The sequence below is a fragment of the Lithobates pipiens genome, unplaced genomic scaffold (assembly GCF_037356315.1).
Source record: "Lithobates pipiens isolate NorthernLeopardFrog02 unplaced genomic scaffold, aLitPip1_a1.2 Scaffold_16, whole genome shotgun sequence".
NCBI classification, from domain to species: domain Eukaryota; kingdom Metazoa; phylum Chordata; class Amphibia; order Anura; family Ranidae; genus Lithobates; species Lithobates pipiens.
Window position 1 is genome coordinate 639,509,865 of NW_027507748.1, and position 20,787 is coordinate 639,530,651.

A 20,787-nucleotide genomic window follows, 5' to 3' on the forward strand; every position below is an offset into this window, starting at 1 on the left:
ATCTGCCTATATGTTTAGTAGCATTCTCTCTTGATTACTACAAGGCACCTCACCACCGTTCCCAGTGGAGTCCACCCCCCCCTTCCTGCAGTAAATAAGCTTCTACATTAAACAGAAAAAAAACCCTTAAGATTAGGGACCCTATAAAAACTGTCCCATGGGGTGTACAGACTGGAATTCCGAAGTAATTTGTAACATACCGAGAAAAAGTTTAGCGCACAATTTACGTATTGCAGCAAGAAAATGAAAACAGTCATCACAATACACATTATGAATGCAGCATTAAAAGAAAGCATTTCCACATGTGCTTGTGTGTTTCCATAACGCTCCATTTACTTCTGCACAGAGGTTTGCATGTAGCAGCAAGTTATGGCTGCTCTTATGTACATTCTCATTGAACGGATTAGAACAGGTCATTTGCAGTGATGGGAATAGTTTCCATGCAGCTGCAGAGTTAGGCCTCGTTCACATAACCGTACGCCCATGGAGGGCCATGGTTACCTGCAAAGGAATTGCACAAAAAAGAAAAAACAGGGGGATGCAAACACCTAGTGCATTATCCAAGATCTATTAAAGAAATCAAAAAGCCAAGCTTGCCGACATTGCCCGTGTTTGGTCACCCTTTGCCACATCGGTTGACCAGTGGGTTTGTCTTGCCTGTCACTTTTGTCAGTATTCCATTTGACCTTTTGGCTTCGTTGATCAATAAATCATAGGTAAAGCACTAGGCCTGTGATGGTAAACCTTGGCACCCCAGATGTTTTGAAACTACATTTCCCATGATGCTCATGCACTCTGCAGTGTAGAAGTGTATCAAGGTAAATGTAGTGCCAAAACCTCTGGGATGCCAAGGTTCGCCATCACTGCACTCAGCGTTTGCTCCCCTCATGCGTTTACAGTTTCGCTTTGAATTCCCCCATCTGAGGAGGGCAGCATCATTGAAGCATTTTACCAGAGGAAGTATAGACTTCATACAGCATCTTGGTCTGGGGACTGCCCTTTTGAGCCCTGGAGTAATTTGTTCTTCTGCACATGGATGCACAGCTATAGTGTTGAGGCAGTCCCATTGACAACACTTGACACAGGTGGTGCTCCCAATCGGACAGCCGTACGGGTGCATTCGAGGCCATACACAGATGTCACATTGGGGAGTGGCAGCTGTGTCCATGCAGCTGCTGCTACCCCTATTCATAGCAATGGTACTGCTGGCATGGAACACCTGTGCAGCTAAATACTGCCCCCCATAGGCGGTACAGCCTTATAGTTACATAGTAAGGTTGAATAAAAGACACCAGTCCATTCTGTTCAACCTGAGTGTCTACAATTGTCCCTATCCCTGTACATTGCACACTCACATTGGTCCCTATCCTCAGGGAGCCCACAATCCAGGGTCCCCATTCATCTACTAGGGCCAATTTTTTTTGGACAGAAGCCAATTAACCTACCTACATGTCTTTGGAGTGTGGGAGGAAACCCACACAGGCACAGGGAGAACATGCAAACTCCAGGCAGGTAGTGTCGTGGTTGGGATTTGAACCTTTTTACTGCTAGGTAAGAGTGCCAACCACTACACCACTGTGCTGCCCTAAATGCATGACATCAGATGCAAGATCGCTCATCTTAAAGCGGGAGTCCACCGGGACTCCGCGTTTTTTTTTTTTTTTTTTTAAAAGCCAGCAGCTACAAATACTGCAGCTGCTGACTTTTAAATAGTGACACTTACCTGTCCAGCGCGCCCGCGATGTCGGCACCCGAAGCCGATCGCTCGCTCGGCTGCCGGGTCCCGCCGCCATCTTGGGTATGGGAATCAGGAAATGGAGCCTTTCGGCTTCATTTCCCGGTTCCCTACTGCGCATGCGCGAGCCGCGCGGCGCAATCCGGACGGTCCCCGCTGCCTCTGGGAGCTGTGTGTTTCCCAGCAGGCAGCGGGGCACTTGCTGAAGGGGGCAGGCGCTTGCGGAACGGGGGCGTAACCTACGCCCGTTCCGCAGAGAGCTAGCCCGGAAGTGGGTGCAGTTACCTGGATTATCCAGGTAACTGCACCCCCCTCCCCCCTGAAAGGTGCCGATTGTGGCGCCGGAGGGGGGGGGGATTCCGATGAGCGGAGGTCCATTTTAGGGTGGACCTCCGCTTTAAACTATAAACCATCCTTATGCCTTTACAAAGGCAACTTACACATACCATTTTATTTTGGCCCAATAACACCCTCAACTGAGCTGTAACTAAACCTCATAAACCAGCCTGGACAGCACTGGTTTTAAAGCAGTATTAAAACGCAAACAATGCAGCTTACCAATTCTTAAATGTTATTACTGCTTTTTTAGGCTTTATCACCTGGTGATCCTGCCAGCAAGTCTATTTTTCAGCAGAACAACCTGTCACAGATATAGCAGGTAACCGGGTTCGAACAAACCATTTACCACTGACAGGGGCACTTACAATGGGCCATGTTTAGCCCAAAACGAACACTTGCTGTAACCACATAAAGTGTTAACTGGACTTGAGCTCAAAATGCGTGCATCAAAATGTGTTGGTGTATTGAAAGCCGATGGTACAACACTCCTCTCCCCAGATGCAATTGGAACACTTGTGGCTTACAAAAGCCCAAAACAAAATTCATTCCATGTATGTGGCTTTGGCCCTTCACCTCTTTTCCATGTCAGATGTTCTCCTGGGCCCTCAAGCTAGCCCACAATCACACGTGACAATTTTCATAGGATATTTAAGTCTATAGTGAGAATTTATTATTCCTATCCTGGCCCCGCTGCCAGACAGACATTGATGGGAGTAGAGGCAAGTTATGAACCAGTGTATATAGATACATTCCCCAAAAAAAAATCCTTCACTGAATTATATGGGGGATGTGTAGCAAGCACTGCCTTACCCACAGCCACCCAGCACATGCCATGTCAAAAAGGATGGGCAGGCATTTGTGTAAGCACATCAGCTGTACAAACCATTAAAAAAAAAAAGCCATCTATTTTTTTCCCCTCAAATGCAAAGCTCACAGGTGTGAATAGGGCCCATTAAAAAGAAAAGCAATTCTTTTGTTATGCATTCACATGTGTGAACAGGGCCTTTATGGCCAAGCCATGGGAAACCATTCACTTTGATTTAAAATGGTGTCTGGCCACTTCTAGGATTTATACAGCCCTAATACACAACCCTGTCTGGTAGGGCAGGAGACCTGTTGCAGTTTGTGAAAGCCAATAGGTCTCCTAACCTGCCTAAAGAGCGAGAACTATGTGCATGTTCTTTATTAACGCATGAGAACCAACTTTTTATGCTGCATCTCCCATTCTAAGCTCTGCAAGAGGCAGATACCTGGTCAGATTTAGGTACTTTCATTGCCTCACAACTAAAAGCCGCTCCATGACAGTATAACAAGTAACCCACAAAAAGACTAAACCGACCAAACCAAAAAATTCTCCTTGTGCCTCTAAACCTCCCAGACACTACAGCTTTACAGGAGGATTTCAGAAATAGAGGCAATGGCATAGGTGCACCGAGAGGCTGGCCAGCTACAGGATTGCAAGTCAGCAGTGGCAATGCCAATAGCCACACCCTGCAAATTTTTCATCCAACTAATGCAAGCAGGCACAGCCAACATGAGCAGCAACCCTGCTATGAACTATGAGCAGTGCAGAATTGTTGTCACATCACAGGAATCTGCATTAGGTGGCCTTCACAGGTATGTATAGTCAGCGTAGACGGACGTACTGTATAAAAAAAATGCTACAGCTCAAGTTTTGAATGGGGGGGGGGGGGGGGGTGTTATGTAGACTAAAAATGTGGAATTCCTATCAGGTACAAGGACTTAGAATGTTAACCCCAAGGGTACGCTTCCCATGTACACAAGTCATAACAAATTCCTAAATTTACAGTACACCAATAATGTGACCTATTGCGATGTGTGATGTAATTTACACATAAATCAAGTCTAGCCTAATTGTACAATCTCCATTCAAACGTAGATGGAACCGCTTTTGTAAAGGCTGCAATTGTTCCCTCCCAAACATGAAGTAGGAATGACATACACAGGAAGTTTTACTTGTTACAAGTTACCAATTACAGGGCTATTCATATACAATACACACAAACAGAAGATTGTCATACACAAAGCTGGGGGCCCTTCACTGGAGACGACTTGCTGCATTTCTACAATTCTACCCCTGACCACAGACCCTTCAAAAGCCTAGACCGGCGACAGAACATGACATTTTTTTAGGGAAAAATAAAAATCCCATTAATCCACTGCTCTGCCTTTCCAAAAGTAAAAACTGAACTCCAGGCATGACCTTTCTGCTTTAGTCACCCATGGAGTAGGTTCCTCTCCATAATTATGATGAGACTCATGACTACAGTGATGTACAAATCCATGTCTAGGTACCAGAGCAACATATAGCCCAATAAAATAAAAAACCTTTATACACTTGAAGGCCAGTGTCAGACTGGCATTTCTGTCACCAAAAACCAACCATCAGGAGGACCATGAAAGATGTTGCCCGCCTGTAACCATGTTGGCAGACACAGTGATATGTTACTTGATAGCTGTCTCAAACGCTGCTGAATCTCACTAAAGCCAGCCCCACAAATGGGTCAAGTCTTGGTCGGTTCAGCAGGGACCAGACGAGATTCGAGCCATATAGGAGCAGACTGGTTGGACTGAAGCCAATCGATTGACTTCAGTACAACCAGCTTGTCGGATTTTGGGTATGGGGTTACTGCTGGCAGCTATAGCCGCTAGCAGCAATCGTGTTCTGCTGGCCAGGAAAGCTCCACCAGCAGAACACAACATATCAAGATATTTCACCCAACACTGCCATCTAGGGCTTGCCTAACAATGGGATCAATTCCACTGGGAAATCTTCCCACTGGGATTTCAACAGGATAACTAGAGTTTTTCAATTGAGTTCAGCCTTAAGCAGCCGATATTATAAAATCCTTTCCTTCCAACATGGATGGAAAGATCGCTCAATTCAGCCATTAGCACTGTCGCCTCCTGCAGTGCCATTGTGTTCTGCTGGCAGGCGAAACAATGATTCCTGCTATCGGCTATAGTCACCATCAGTAAACACATAAAAAAAAAAAAAAAGTATATGGAGAATCCATAGTCTTATGTCCACCACGACTGGGTACTCAACTTACACAGGACTTTCCTTTGCTCCCCAAGGTTGAGCAGACCTTCGGAGGAGTGAAAGGCGGCAACTATAAGTTTCTGGGGAGGGTGAAGGAAAGTGAACCTGAAGCTTTGCCCTGCATTTGTAGGCATATCTGGCGTCTGAGTGGTTTGCGAGGAATTCTCACAACTCTATGCACTTGATTTTATTTTTACCAGTACAGTTTTTCCCCTTTTGTCTGCAATTTAATCCATAAAACATGTTAGCAGTTCATGGTTTCTGCTGAAATTAGCCCCAAATGTGCATGATTACCTGTAGGACAAAGTCCAGCTGAGGTTGGCCGATTTAAAAGGTTTCATGTCTACACCAGCAATGCAGAATGTTGGTGCCGTAAACGCATAAAATAAAGTAAATTGACGTTTTGCCTAGAAAGCAGCAGCTATGCTCCAGGCTCATTTAAACTGCTCAAATTGCAAACAAAGCCTTACATTTCTTTCCACCCAGAATGGCTGTGGAATGAGCGATGGAGGAACAATGACCCAGTATCCCAGGTCACAATGTGTTAATCATCTCTAGCAATGCTCAGATGGCTGCCACGAAATGCATGGGGCGGGGGCTGAGAAGATTTACAGTCTATGACCTCATATATATTGCTGCTCTAGGCCCTGAAACCAGAGCTGGGATACAGAGCACAGCCATAGGAAGTCCTAAACCACAAGTAGTGAATAGACGGGCCTTGGACAAAGGGCTGCGCACACAACAACAAGTCACTATTAGATTTCCTGTCAGGCGGAAGGCAGACACACCCAGACTCATTATCAGAAGGGGAAAAAAAAGCTGGCTTATCAGTAGACTGCATACTGCGAATGGGTTAGGACCGCTTCACCTACAACCTTTCCACAGCTTCACCTACAACCTTTCCACAGTAGAGAGGCATGAATTTGTCTACTTAGAAATTATATCTCAGAAGAGACAGAAGGTCACCCATTCTTTAAACAAATCTTTAAAAACAGTACTAAAGTGAAATTTAGGTCTATCATTGGCTTTTATGACAACACTAGCCGAGCTGCAATGCCGATTCTCTGTACTCAGAGTCTAATCCAAAAATACAGATCAGGAAAGTAAAGGGTCATAATCCCTCACATATGTAGAGTACATGCACTATATTAAGTGTATAGGAATGTCTGACCATTCTTTCAGAAGCACATTTGAGGTCAATCTCCTCTCCAATTCATCCCAAAGGTGACTGTCCACCCCCAAGCTCGCTCATACATGTCTTTATGGACCCTGCTTTGTGCACTGGTGCACAGTCATGTTGGAACAGGACGGGGCCATCCCCAAACTGTTCCCACAAAGTTGGGAACATGATTGTCCAAAATGTATTGGTATGCTGACACCTTAGAAGTTCTCTTCACTGGAACTACAGGGCCAAGCCCAACCCCTGAAAAAACTCCTCCACACCATAATCCCCCATCTGCCAGATGATTTGGACCTGTGCACAAAGAAAGGTACATAAAGACATGGCTAAGAAAGCTTAGGGGGGGGGGGGGGGTGTAGGAACCTGACTGATCTGCACAGAGTCCTGATCTGGTGTGGATGTTGAAGGGCTCATTTACATTTATGGTGGGGAATAAAAAATACAGTTGAGATGAATTTTGACCATCCTTTGTAGCACTTGACCATGCTAGAAATAAAACCTATTCCAGCAGAGTCACACTGCAACCTCCCCATAGCTGCATTGAATGCCAGCAGTTGTATTAGTGCGGAGTTCAGTGTTAAAGCAGCAAAAAGGCTTCTGAATAAAAGAAAACCCTCTTCAGAGGGACAGCAGACCCTGCCAAACATGCAGACTAGCCCTAAAAGCATTTCCCTTAAAGCTTCATCTCTGAACAAAGTTAAATCATCCTGTTTGAAATTGCACAGTAGCCTTGTCTCCCTGCAATGCAGAATTAACAGTGTCACCCTATTAATAGGAAGTGGATCTATTGGCAGGATCAAAAACGGGTAATAAGTTGGCGGGGACTCAAAAAACTGCCGTGTCAAGGGTAGTCACTCTGCACCACACATCTTAAAGTGGTAGTAAGCAAACATATTGCAGTTTTAGATGTGATGGCCGCATACATTTTATCCTGCCGGGAGAATGATTATTGCTAGCGGCTATAGCAGCTGCTAGAGATAAGCGCAAGAATCCACCGGGCTGGTGGTACCAAAGTTGATTGATAAACTTTGTACATTCAGCCTGCCTTTGAACCTTGGCTTGTTTCTGCTGAACCAGCAGAGTTTCAAGCTGCGTATGGCCAGCCCAAGTACACTATAGCGTCAAAAGTATTGGGATGCCTGCCTTTACACGTCCCAGTCTTCGCCCATAGGGTTGAATATTGCATTGGCCCACCCTTTACCGCTATAACCACTTCAACTTTCACAAGATTTAGGTGCGTCTATGGGAATGTTTGACCATTCTTCCAGAAGTGCATTTGTGAGGTCAGGCACCGATGTTTCATCAAGTTGAGGTAAGGCTTTTAAGTTCCTCCTCCCCAAACTCCCTCATCCAGGTGGCTGTTTTTCAGGGCTTGGGCTCTTAAGGAGTCCATATAAAAAGACATTTTGGACCCAACTTGGTGGGAACAGTTTGGCGATGGCTCCTTCCTGTTCCAACATGACTGTGCACAAAGCAAGGTCCATAAAAGGCATGGATGAGAGAGTTTGGGGTGGAGGAAGTTGACCAGCCTGTACAGAGTCCTGACCTCAACCCAATACATCATCGGTACCTGACCTTACAAATGCACTTCTGGAAGAATGGTCAAGCACTTCCATAGACACTCCTAAACCTTGTGGACAGCTGAGGCATCCCAATACTTTTGCCAATATAGTGTTTTTTAATCTGCTAGTACATCCAACACACCCAGATGAACAATGCTGCTGTCCAAAAAGTAGCCTCCAAGAGGGGGCACACTAAGGAGGGCATGTTACTGGCCCGATGAAAACCAGGGAGAAAAGCTTTGAAAACAAAAGCAGCCACCAGATCTGACAGACAAGTTGCATTACCATTTGGGGTTTAGGGTTTAAAGCAGCTTTAAATTCTGCCCATACATCTGCATAGAGTCACATCTGGTTCAGCTCGAGACAAAGCTGCACTTCCCAGTACCAAACTGCAGGCCCACAGACAGAATGCCGGACATCTTTTCTACCCTGATTGTAGCAGTCTGTAGACAATGGGGTTGACTTACTAAAATCGGGGTGTGCAAAATCTGGTGCAGCTGTGCATGGTAGCCAATCCGCTTCTAGGAAGGGAAGCAGTAAGAACTGGCAGCTGTTGTCCGAGAAAACTACATTTGTCCTGTCTTAAAGCCAATTTAATCCCGGTAACACAACACGTTAGGGGGCAGTCAGCCTAGCCAGTTGCTATTTTGGGTAATGCCAAGCACAAGTCTGATTTAGAATACACAAAAAAAAAAAAAAAAACACATGCTTTTGCAGTAACATTTTTAGCTAGAAGATATTCCAATGGGACGCCATTCACTGCACCAGCATGCACTGGGCAATTTTAGTGCTGGCTGTGAAGCAGACAAGATTTTCCAACCCATTCCATCATCATTTACCCCAATGAGCCAGGGACAAAAGTGTTTGAAAGTGCCATAGATATAAAATCACCCAAACAGAAAGAAATGAAGTCACCCAGTATTGACACCTTTATATTTTAGCTCTACAATGGCTCCACCATTGTCCTACAGACAGGCATTTTATGGTTTGAAAGCTTGGGACTTGTACAATGTGAGCAAAATTATATCACACACCCCCCCCCCCCCCCCCCAAAAAAAAAAAAAAAAAAAAAAATAGGGATTGAGTGTCCTCTCCAAACTTTCTGCAAATATGGTCTGAATGTACATTCTCTACCACCCCCCCCCCCCCCCCCCCATTTACAGTTTAAGGGTAGAGTTTCACCTGACCTTTTCCACTCAGGAGCTCCATTACAGAAGGTGCCAAACACACAATAGGAAGAGAAAGTGAGCTCCGAGACAAGCTGCTTCCTGCTCAGACTCATGTTGATTCATTCCCAAACTGCTGACATGTCTGTTTTCTAACCAGGTGGAAGCAAGATGTCACAGAGGTGGTATAATCCTACTTGGCACAGTGACCACCAATGCACTAGGCAGGACAGCTGGCACGCCATCTTCTGCTCTAATGCTTCAACTCATTTTGAGCAGCTTGTAGTTCATGAGCCAATAGTACATCTCAACTTGAGATGCATCAAGTATGAGAGGTAGAAGGAATAGTATGGCGGAATCACACTGCAAATTCTTATAGTACTCTCCATCTAACCCCCCCACCCCCAGCGTCAGACACTTCTGCAAACAGCTGTGTTAACTCCTGATGGACTCCAGCAGTGTCTTGTTCAATTACCAAGTGATCATCTCACCAGTGCTTTGTCGCTGAACCTGACCCTGAACTGCCTGCTGTGCCAGACTGACTGCCTAATAGATAAAGGACAGGAGAGAAGAACAGAGCAAATGCCATTTAAGCTGCCCCCATACCATACGATCCAATTGCAAGCTAAACACCACTTTAAAAATTGCATTATAGAAGACAATTGTAAGCGGAAAGCTTGCCGCCCAGTAAACTTGCCTGTGCCAGCAACTATGTAGTGCCAGGGCCCGAGTACAAATTAAAGTTATAACTTAGGCAGATCCCCTTTTAAAAAATTTTCTAAAAGATAGTCAATGTGAATGGTAAGCTTAGGCACCCAGCAAGCTTTAAGATCTTCTCAAATGACAAAACATCCAGCTACAGTTTCAAGACTGCATCTTATGTACTTCCACGTGGTAAAACAATTTTTAGCCTAAAATTAGACGAACATGTTGACTTTTCTCCCCCCCTCAAATCTTACCTTATTATTGGCAGTTTCACCTTTCTCAAACATCATCTTCAGATTGTTCATTGGAACATGGAACTTCTCAATCTTTGGAGAAGGCTCCGGGGTGTCCAGCTTGGCAGTCTCCAGTTCTTGCTCCATGCTTTCCACCCCGGTGGGCTGAGAATGGAATTCTGTGGCACTGGGGTATTGGAAGCGACTTTGTTCCTTCAGAGGCGAGCGGACCTTGGTGGGGCTGCCTTCAGGATGGCCAGCAGGGGCAGTTTCCGCCTTAGAACTGCTGACCCTTTGCCTCAGCACAAAACTGCCACTGCGCTTTACTTCTGTCTGAGCAGCAGGAACCGGAGTCTCCCACTTTTTCTTCAACACGCTCAGGGAGCCCCGGTTAAAGCTGGGAGGAAGTGCCTCTATGTTCTAAAAGGAATAGAAAATGAATGCACGTGAGTTAGGAAGCGCCGGTCTATGGGAAAGAAAAATAAACCTGCAGAACAGAAAAAAAAAGGCAGATCCACATCCAGGCAGCTCCTAAGGAAATTATGGTCTTTGCCACATGTAAAAAGCATTTAGCCCAGAGGGGTTAAGAGGCGGAGGAAAGGCTGGGCAGGAAGTTTAAGGGAAAAAAAAAAAAAAAGAGGATATCCATATATGGGCAAAACAGATGGGAAGAACAAGGAAAAATTATGAGAAAGTGACTCATTTAACTAGGAAGAAGCTAAGAGGAGCACAAAGAAAAAGAAAAAAAGTCAACTCTTGTTCATTCCTGCTGACACGTCTGGAACACGTCGCCACAATGAGCAAAATATATGCAACATATTGTAAAAGCAAAAATCTTAGTCAGCACAAAAACTAAAAAAAATTTTTTATTTTTTTTAAATAAATCCAAAAAAGAAAAAAAAAATTAGCAAAATTAAAAGGGCTCCCAGATTAAGAAACCCAGATTCTTCCAATTACCATCATGCATATTAAAGACAGACGCCAAGAAACAATGTCCTTTCGGGAAAAATGTCAATTATTAAAATTTTAAATAAAAACTTTGGATTAAAAAATATGAAATCATGCAAGCCTATGATGCAAGGCAATAAAATAGATACTGAAAGTTTATTAAAAAGAATGTAACAGAAGACAGGGAAAAATTAAATCCACTTCAATTCACAAAAATATGCAAATGAAGCTAGAAATGATGCACCATTTATGGAATGGATGGTAGTGACAGATGATGTGCAATATGAAAGATGGAAGAGAACAAAGCGCCATATAGTACCTGCCGTCTCTGCATTGCTGCGGTCCCTGTGCCTGGAAGAACAGTATGACTGCAGCTGCTGTGACAGGCTTTATAGAATTAGAAGTGATTAGCAGCTATATTGGGATCCTAAGTCGCTCACCTCATCACACGCTGAAGAAAACTGCGCCATCTTTGTTAACCCACTGACAGATAACCATGAGAGAGAGCCGAGAGCTCAAAAAAGGGACAGTTTCAAGTAGCTACATACTGTGACATGGTAAAAAGATTCTACAATTTAAGCGTTCTAAAAAAGGCAGTCATGTAAAAAAGGAAAACCCAAATCGCACAATGTATCAAATGACCACATCGGAAGACTGGTGTCCACATAACCGCAGGGCTGGCCAGTTCCTATAATGACCTAGTCATGGATGCAGATAAGCAGGGATGGTGTTGCTGGGTTATGCAACGTAAGGTGCAAGTTAAAGAGGGAAGGTTGGCAACACTTAGTCTGGCATATGCCCAACAACTTTTTTCCCTGCAGGCATCATACTAACACACCCAGTGATAGAATGGTCTTATGTTACACCAACTTTTCATGTATAAACACTTCATTAATGGTAAAAAGGTATGTAAACAAATGTGAGGGACGATGCTTGCCCAGGTTATCAGAGCCGTGACACAGAAAAATCAATCCTTGCTATTTGGAAGGCTACAAAAACACATTTAAGCCTGATACACATTAGAAGTTTTTACGTTCAACCCAGCAGTTTAAACAGGGGAAAAATAAAAAAGCTTGTTGCACCAACACAAGCAATATTCGTGCAGCGATCTCCCATTGTGCTTTTGTGCTCTGACAGGGGCACTGCGTCCTTTACCAGAACATACTGATCAGCACTGGCAGCCATTGGTTACCAGTGGTGATCGAATGCCGTCAGATGTACACAAGCAGAAAGCCAGCCTTTTCCTCCTCCAAACCAGGCGATTTTGGCCCATGTGCGAAAAGTTTTTTTTTTGTTTTTTTTTAAGTGGTCAGACCTTACTTTCTATACATCACATCAGCGACTCAAGACCGCATTGAAGCCAAAACATGAAAGCCAGGTAATTAACACTCCCAAAAGTGCTCAATCACTCCCCTCCATGATCCTCTCAAGTGTGGTTAATCCGCTCGGTGTAGGATTAAAAAAGGCCATATACAATTTTTACAGTGAAAAATAGGAAGAGAAAAAATTTTTTTTTTTTTAAATGAGACCTCCTGGAGTCGATGCTTAAACTAAGGGCAAAACTTTTTCCCCCCCCTTTAAGCCCCATACACAGTTTTTCTGCTGAGTTTTTCCTTCAGGTTTACCAAAACCATGTAGTGCAAGGGCCTGCCTGATTGCATACACATTGAAACTAAGGTTTGACCTCATAGTAGATGGTTTTGGTAAATCTGAAGGAAAAACTCAGAAGAAAAACAGATAGTGTGTATGGGGCTTTTTGGATAGCGCAAGAGGGTTTTTTGCCATCTATCCCATTGCAGAGCTTTTTCCTCACTTCCTGTCCCATAGCCCAAGAAGCGAGGAAATCCCTGCAAATAAAAAAGTGAATTCCTTGGGGACCCCCAGGTCACCAGAACTAGTGTCCCCATTGGAAGATTCCCTCCCCTCTTACTTTTCAGGGGACAACCCAAAACTTAAGATTTTTTTTACTTTCACATTCGATAATGGTAACCAGGAGAGAGAGAGAGGGCGAATCTTCTTTACGGCACAGCAATAAAAAAAACTGACAAGCGTTTTAAATTCCTCACCACTATCCAAAAGAAAAAAAAAAAAAAAAAAAAAAAAAAAAAAGTTTTGCCTTTACCTATACTTTTTTAAAGTGAAACCTCAAAAGCTAAAAGTTTGCCCTTCAGTAACAAAGCCAATAGCCTCACTGCGTGCAGCAGTATGAAACCATGTTGCCTACCTACAACATAGAACAGCTTCCAAATGAGGAATCCCCTACAGCAGGGATATGCAATTAGCGGACCTCCAGCTGTTGCAAAACTACAAGTCCCATCATGCCTCTGCGTATCATGGTTGTGGCTGTCAGTCTTGCTATGCCTCATGGGACTTGTAGTTCTGCAACAGCTGGAGGTTCGCCAATTGCATATCCCTGCCCTACAGCATGCATCTCCAAACTACAGCCCTCCAGCTGTTGCAGAAATACAAGTCCCATGAGGTATTGTAAAATGGACATTCAGACATGACTAGGCATGATGGGAATAGTGGCTGAACTGGAAGGCCATATTTTGGAGATCACTGCCCTACAGGATCAGTTTTTCCATACATCTAGTCACTTTTGGTGACTGATCCAAATTGAACATGGCGTTCTACAAATAAGAACTCTGAATGCATGTGCACCTTTTTGATCACCGCAGAATCTTGGGATCCGTGGTCAAGCACAAACAGGAGGATAGCCTAAAACCCGAGTGACTGTGGACCAACTTAGGCTAAGAGGGTCAATGGATCCTGGTGAATGCACAGCTTGAGTAAAGAGCACAGGGTTGTCCAAGGAGGTGTACTGAAGTTCATAAAGCACTATGCTGGGAATTTGAGGAAGAAGCAGTCGATTTGATCACTAAAGAATTATTTTGGAAAAGACCTTGCAAAGGACTTGTTTGTTACACCAAATGACAAGTTTGTATTAGGTCCACTTTTAATGCATTAAGTTTCAGGGCACTTGATGACTAATGTTTTTAGGTGAACAAAATGTTAACACGCGTGTGGGGGGGGGGGAGTGCCATTTTTAACTCCATTTCTCACTAATAACTTATTCACCCAAGAGGGGGATACACAGATTGTGTAAGCAGCTTCCAAGGAGTAGTAATATCACACCAGTGATTTAAGGGCAGGACGTCTGTAGATAAACCTGTAATATTTCGGGATTGCATGTGCGCATGTTGGATTACAGAATCTAGCAACCTGGTGTCACGCATAACTTCAACGTGGAACTAACCATCAATTTAACAGTTTCCCACATTACATTCAAGGCATGCAGTGAATGTGAACTGTCACAGGCAATTGTTCTGTCAACCGCATTGTCAATCCCTCAAATGGTGTCATAGCCGACCACATGCTCAGCACCATGATAAGTGTAGATCAAAGGAAGAAGGAAACTTCCCTGGATGTAAAGGAGAGGATGATTTAGTTCTCCTTTAAGCATGCAAGTGGGCATGTTCTTCACAGTGCATCTACCATATTCATCAAGATTAGTGCGTTTCAGATACCTCATCCACTGGATAGAAAAGAAAAGACTCCTAAACAAAGCTCAATATTTAACCCCAAAATCATGCTGGTCCAGTACTTGTACGGTAGATACCTACACCTTTTAGAAAGCCCATACAACACAGCTAGTACTGGCCAGCAGTCACAAGCTTTTTCTCCATGCACAAAGCAGTTACTGGCAAATCCCCATCAAAAAACATAGATGCAAGTCAAGTTTGTTCAATGAGCATCCACCGGTGGGTCATTTGCAAACATTGTGACCAAGTAATATTGTAAGATACCAAGTGACGGGGTTATAACCATTTATGAAATCAAGTGAGCTCTACAAAAGAAAAACCATTAAAGTATTGAAACTCAGTACTAGATTTTGCCATAGGGATATTAAAACTTGATTCAATGCACATAAGACAAATTCGAGTAGCACTATATTCATGATACAACATTTAATGTGTTGGCTTTTAAAGTTTATAAACAAGTACCCGACTCTGACCTCTAGCAAGTGTGAGGAAGCAGTACAAGGAGCCAGTCATTTGTGAGCCTACAAGAAGCACACCGACAGGATAAGAGCAGAGCAACAGATCAGCTTACTCTAACAGCTTCTCCTTTCACTGTCCAGTCACAAGCTGGGGCGGGTCAGACAGGCAACTAGAAGCATACCACCAATACTACAGGGAAATGCTCTAGATAGAAGATTAAATAAAGCAAAATCGGATTTTGAGAACATCTAAATGGAAAAAATGTATCTTGCAATTTTGGTTGGAGTTTTGGGTTAATGGCATCTCCCATTACATCATTTAAACAAGACATTTGCCTCTCGATGGCTACTCAAAAAGGCACGCAAGGGCTTTATATGTAGTTCATATAAAGAAAGACCTATCCAAACCATGTTCAATCGCTGGCCACAGAAGCAGATAACACTGTATGTAGCGCTAAACTACTGCTGCAAGACTACTCGACACGTCTCATGAAAAGGGAGACCATAATCAAAAACACTGCAAAATGACCCTTTAGGTTTAGTATACACTAGTAAAGTTGTGAATTAAAATTCTGAATACAAAATTGAGAATTCTCAGTACATTCAAAAGTGGTTCAAGATTCCAACTGCTTAAGAAGCACAATCGAGAAATTTTCCCATCATGTTCTTTCAAAATTAACTGGTAACATGGACTGAAAATAGTCACTTGAACCCCACTTTGATAAAAAAAAAAAAAAAAGAAAATTGCGTTTTTATAACAAAAAGCGAGTTAACAAAATTTTATTAGTTTACACCCAGCTTCAAATTGTTTTTGTAGTAACCACTTTCTTGCTTTGAATTTAATCCTAGAAGGTTGGCATTCTTGCCTCACGCAAATCTCGTTATGTCTTCGAAGTCCTGTCTTATCAGATAAGAATCTCACTTGGAAGGCAATCAGTCTCTACAGGATTACAGATCACTGTCCTCTTACTCATACCCCCCACTGGCCATCCAATTATGCATGTCCCTGCCCGGTCTGCATGAGTGCTAGACAGCCTGAGTGATCCTATCATCGCTCAGACCCCAGTCCTGATGAGCGAATACACAATGGCCTCCCCTCCAGCTTTCATTGCAAGTTTTGGCCCGTCTCATTCCAAAACAGAAACCACCATATGTCTGGAGTCACATAATGGAAAGCCCCAACCTACAGGCTGGAAAATACCCAGGAATTGAAGTTCACACTTCTGTCTAATGATATAATTATGCAGTGTCAAGCTGAAGAAATTAACTGAGGAACGTGTTCTAGAAACAAAAATGATTACACAAGTGCATAAAACAAGACCATCATGTTTAAGGGAAAGGACAAAGAATGACTAATAAGGACTAAGGTTTTTTTTTTGTTTTTTTTATAAACCAGTAATGGTTTGCCTTTGGTGACAATTTGTATTAATTTTATAACATAGCTGAAACTCATTACAAGTCATTAAAGTGAAGGTACTGCCTTGCACTGGGATGAATACCAAATATTAAAACAAAAACAGGTTATGCCAATATGTATGCTACAATTCTCCCCCGTCCAAAAAAAAATAAAAAAAATTGCAATAAAGCACATATTGATTGGTTTGCAAAAAAGTTAGCGTCTACAAAAAAGTTAGCGTCTACAAAATAGGCGATCGATTTATGGCATTTTGTTGTGATTTTTTTTTACTAGTAATTGAGGTGATCTGCGATTTTTAGCAGGACTGCAACATGGCGGACAGATTGGACACTTTTTGGGACCATTGACTTATACAGCGATCAGTGCTATAAAAATGCACCGATTACCTCACTGGCAGGGAAGGGGTGAACACTAGGGAGGGATTAAGGGGTTAAATGTGTTCCCTTGTGTTTAATTGTGGGGGGGGGGGGTGTGACTGACTGGAGGAGGAGACAGATCGCTGTTCCCAATTACTAGGAACAGCAGATCTGTCTCTCCTCCAGTCAAAGCAGGGATTTGTGTGTTCACATCAGGAGTGGCCATCGTATCACAGCGGCTGGTTGGCAAGTGGTTAATCGTCAAATGACTTCTGTCCTAATGTTCTTTAGCTGTGGTTTTCCCCTTTTGTCAGTGAATGAATGAATGAAATACTTATATAGCGCACAATGCGAACTGAATCGCCTCTAGGCGCTGTGGCGAGCTTTGATCATCTGCTAAAAAAGAGGAAGGTCTTGAGTTTTTTCCTAAAAGCCAGGTGATTTTCTTCCAGGCGGATGTTGATTGGTAGAGCATTCCAAAGCAGAGGCCCTTGGACAGCGATGGTGCTGGTCAGTGGGTGGTGCTGGTGCTTTTGACAGCGATGAGCTACAGTGATAGTTCAGGTTATGGATAAGCATACCTTTCTCAGCCAATACTTCTCTGCTATGCATGCTGGGAAAAGGTACTTATTCGGAAGGAGTCAGGGGATCAAGGTCTTCCCGCCCAGGCTTGCGGCCTGGTTGGATGAGTGTGGAAAAGCTCCTGGTTGCTAGGCCTGAAGCCTACCCAGGTGGTTTCCTGGCTGGTAGGCCTATCCAGGTGTTTAAGTATTTGTTGAGAAAAGCCTGCAAACATCAAGAAATAGAGGGATGGAGTTTTAAGGAAGGCACCAGAGGGGACCCTTCATGAGCTGGGAGGACTTCTAAAGGAAATTACATAATGTACAGTGTTGAGGGGGAAGCGAGCAATTTTCTTTCCTGCAACCAAAAAAATAAATTGCATCTATGGCCAGCCTTAGCTTTTTTTATACCAGTTTTGACATTTGAGGTGTGTGCCTTGCCAATGTTTAGAGACGGGCATATGTACACGGGGGTCAGAAGAATGGGGCAAGTCACAGAATGGATGGTAGCTTTTCTGGTGCTATACAGGTCATGGGGATGATACAGTATGTGACCAAGTTAAATACAAGATGGCTTGCTAAAGTTAATGCACAGGAGAGGACATAAGAAAATACATTTCTAGGAGGTGGAAAAACTACTTACAATCTTTTTCTTTTCTACACTGGATTCCTCTGCAGCTTTCTGATATCTGAAAGGAAACAAAGTTTTAGCCTCAGGGAGCAATGACACATGAGAACATGACAATTATCAGGAGGACCACATTCTGCTACAAGAAATCTTCATACCTAATACCAGTTACTAAAATCTTGACCTACTGTGTCCAATGGTGACTAGTCATATGAACCAAAAAAAAAAAAAAACTGCAACCAAAACGCTAACTTCGTGCGTTTGCCACAGCTGATCAACTAGGCTTTCGATCGGTCAAAGTTTTGTCAACTGACGGACATTCCTTGGACTGGTCAGAAGGAGATTGTTCAAAATTCAGATTGACAGATAATTTGAGCCAATTTCAAAACTTGGGACCACCACTTATGTCATTCAGTACTTTGGGGTCTGAGCATTTACAGATCGCCACCTGTATGTCCAAGAGACAAAGAAACATCATTCCTCAGGGCCGGATTAACATAGGGGCTATTGGAGCTTCAGCACCAGGCCCTTGTCTCAATATAGGCCCAGATGTGGCCAAGAGGGTAGATGATCAGTACTGCAGCAATTACAGGAACAATGCCCTGTAGCAGCTGAAAGCCAGGTTGCCCCCTCTCGCTAGCTTTCAGCTGCTACAGAGAGAGACACAGGGTAATCGGTCCTTAAGTTGGCCACCACCCTTACTGCTCAGTGACCCACAGTAGATTGCTTTTCAGAGTGCAGTAGAACAGTGGCTTACAGGCATTCAAGAGGTAGTACTGCCACTTCCTGAATACCTGTGTTTTTTTTAAACTGCCGAATCCCAATTTTACACTGCAGGACCACAATGCAACTGTGAGCCAAGCATTAAGCTTGTGGCACGGCCCAATTATACACAATGGGAGAGTTTGGCAGGTGGTAATGCCACTCAAACTGCACCCCAAGTTAACGCTGCAGCCACAAAGCATTGCTGCCATGCATGTGTACAGCCCTGCCATGTTAAAGTTCAGATTGGCAGCAAAACTGCAGCTCAGCCATCCATTTTAATCCACCCCGGTCACACCTCTGAAAGAGCCAATATTTAATATCCCAACAAAACTTTCCTCTCCACAACACAGCTGCCTTGCCCCCCTCAGAGTTATAGTCCCTTAGTTAAAATGCACCCCACAGAGTCCCCCACCCTTCAGCTCCCCTCCTTTCTTCATACCACCAAATCAGCCCTTGCTTGACACCAACAGGAATTTTTTCCTTCTAGTGATACAACTGACCTAGGGTCAATTTTTTCTTATGCGATACCACAGGTACACATTTTCCTTTTAGTGACACCAAACTTTTTAGTTAGGAATCGTGGGGCCACGTACAACCTAAAAGCAGCCTTCCCTGGTAATGCATTTTGCATGTACCTCATGGGCTGGGTTATGGGATTAATAACCGGTGACAGACGGCCAGTCTTAATGAAAGCCTGGTAGTCTGCTTTCGTAGTGTTGCGTTAGGCAATAGTGCTCCTATGTTGTCACCTTCTTATATGGGCTTCCAATGGGACAAGGGGAAGAAACATTACATAAGCATTGTCACCATCTGGAACACTGGCCCGATAGCGTCAGGTCCCAGTTTATGAGGGTGAAACGCCACTTCAGGCTTGTTTGGTCACTTCTCATGTGGGTACACTGTCGCACCCCTGTGACTCAGACTCATCCAACAGAGGGCTTTACCCACTCCAGTCTCAGGATGTATCACAATGTCAATATCCACCCAGATTGTTGACCAGCACCTGCTCCACAGCTGGTGACTGAGAAGTGAGCAATCAGCAGTCGTGATCGCTCAGTTCTCTGGTTTACAACCGGCAGCTGTAGCATCAGATTGATACTTCAGCCACATACTGCAGGTAGAGACATTTGCTTTTGTTTATTCCTGCAATTTTTTAAACGCAAAGTTTGTCAGAACACTGCTTAAAATTTTATCTGGAGGTTTCACCTCAGATATAGTTTGCACCAAAATACCCCCGAAAGAAGACTATTGGGAACAGTCAACAGCCTCTGTAGGCCTGTGCTAGGTAGCCTACAAAGAATGAATATCAGACCAGAAACCAGAGTGATATCTTTCAAGGGGTATTCAACAATCTGAACAAAAACACACACACACACACACACACACACACACAAACACACACAAACACACACAAACACACACAAACACACACAAACACACACAAACACACACAAACACACACAAACACACACAAACACACACAAACACACACAAACACACACAAACACACACAAACACACACAAACACACACAAACACACACAAACACACACAAACACACACAAACACACACAAACACACACAAACACACACAAACACACACAAACACACACAAACACACACAAACACACACAAACACACACAAACACACACAAACACACACACACAAACACACACAAACACACACACAAACACACACACACAAACACACACACACACACAAACACACACACACACACAAACACACACACACAAACACACACACAAACACACACACAAACACACACACAAACACACACACAAACACACACACAAACACACACACAAACACACACACAAACACACACAAGGCAACTTCAAGTTAAGAAAACCATTAACCACTGTCAGCTCAGCAGTCAAAAGCCCACCAATGCCACCCATCAGCAAAAGTTCTTAGTTTTCACTGCTCTAAAGTAGCCTGGCTCTGCTCCTATTCAAAAAGTGGATGCCAAACAGTTTAAAATTAATAGGATCCAAGGCAGTGGTCTCCAAACTGCAGCATTTTGCTTGCTTTTATACAGCCCTTGGGGCACCATTAAATCCACTGATGGCAACAGTGGGGCACAACTCCTCCCAAAGACACTGATGGGG

The 20,787-nt window shown here is 43.7% G+C and overlaps 1 protein-coding gene across 3 annotated transcripts in view; it reads right to left on the bottom strand.

Annotated features, from left to right (window-relative positions):
- LIMA1 (LIM domain and actin binding 1) overlaps nt 1–20,787 on the bottom strand; it is an 84,626-nt gene that overhangs the window by 28,377 nt on the left and 35,462 nt on the right. The window contains exons 3-4 of one of the 3 annotated variants that reach the window (XM_077484270.1): nt 17,909–17,954; nt 10,006–10,404 (exon numbers count right to left, since the gene is read on the bottom strand). In XM_077484270.1, coding sequence (XP_077340396.1) covers nt 10,006–10,404; nt 17,909–17,954 — 445 coding nt within the window. Of the gene's footprint in view, nt 1–10,005; nt 10,405–11,251; nt 11,279–17,908; nt 17,955–20,787 lie in introns of those variants that run through there. The other 2 variants (XM_077484272.1, XM_077484273.1) reach the window with 2 other exon arrangements.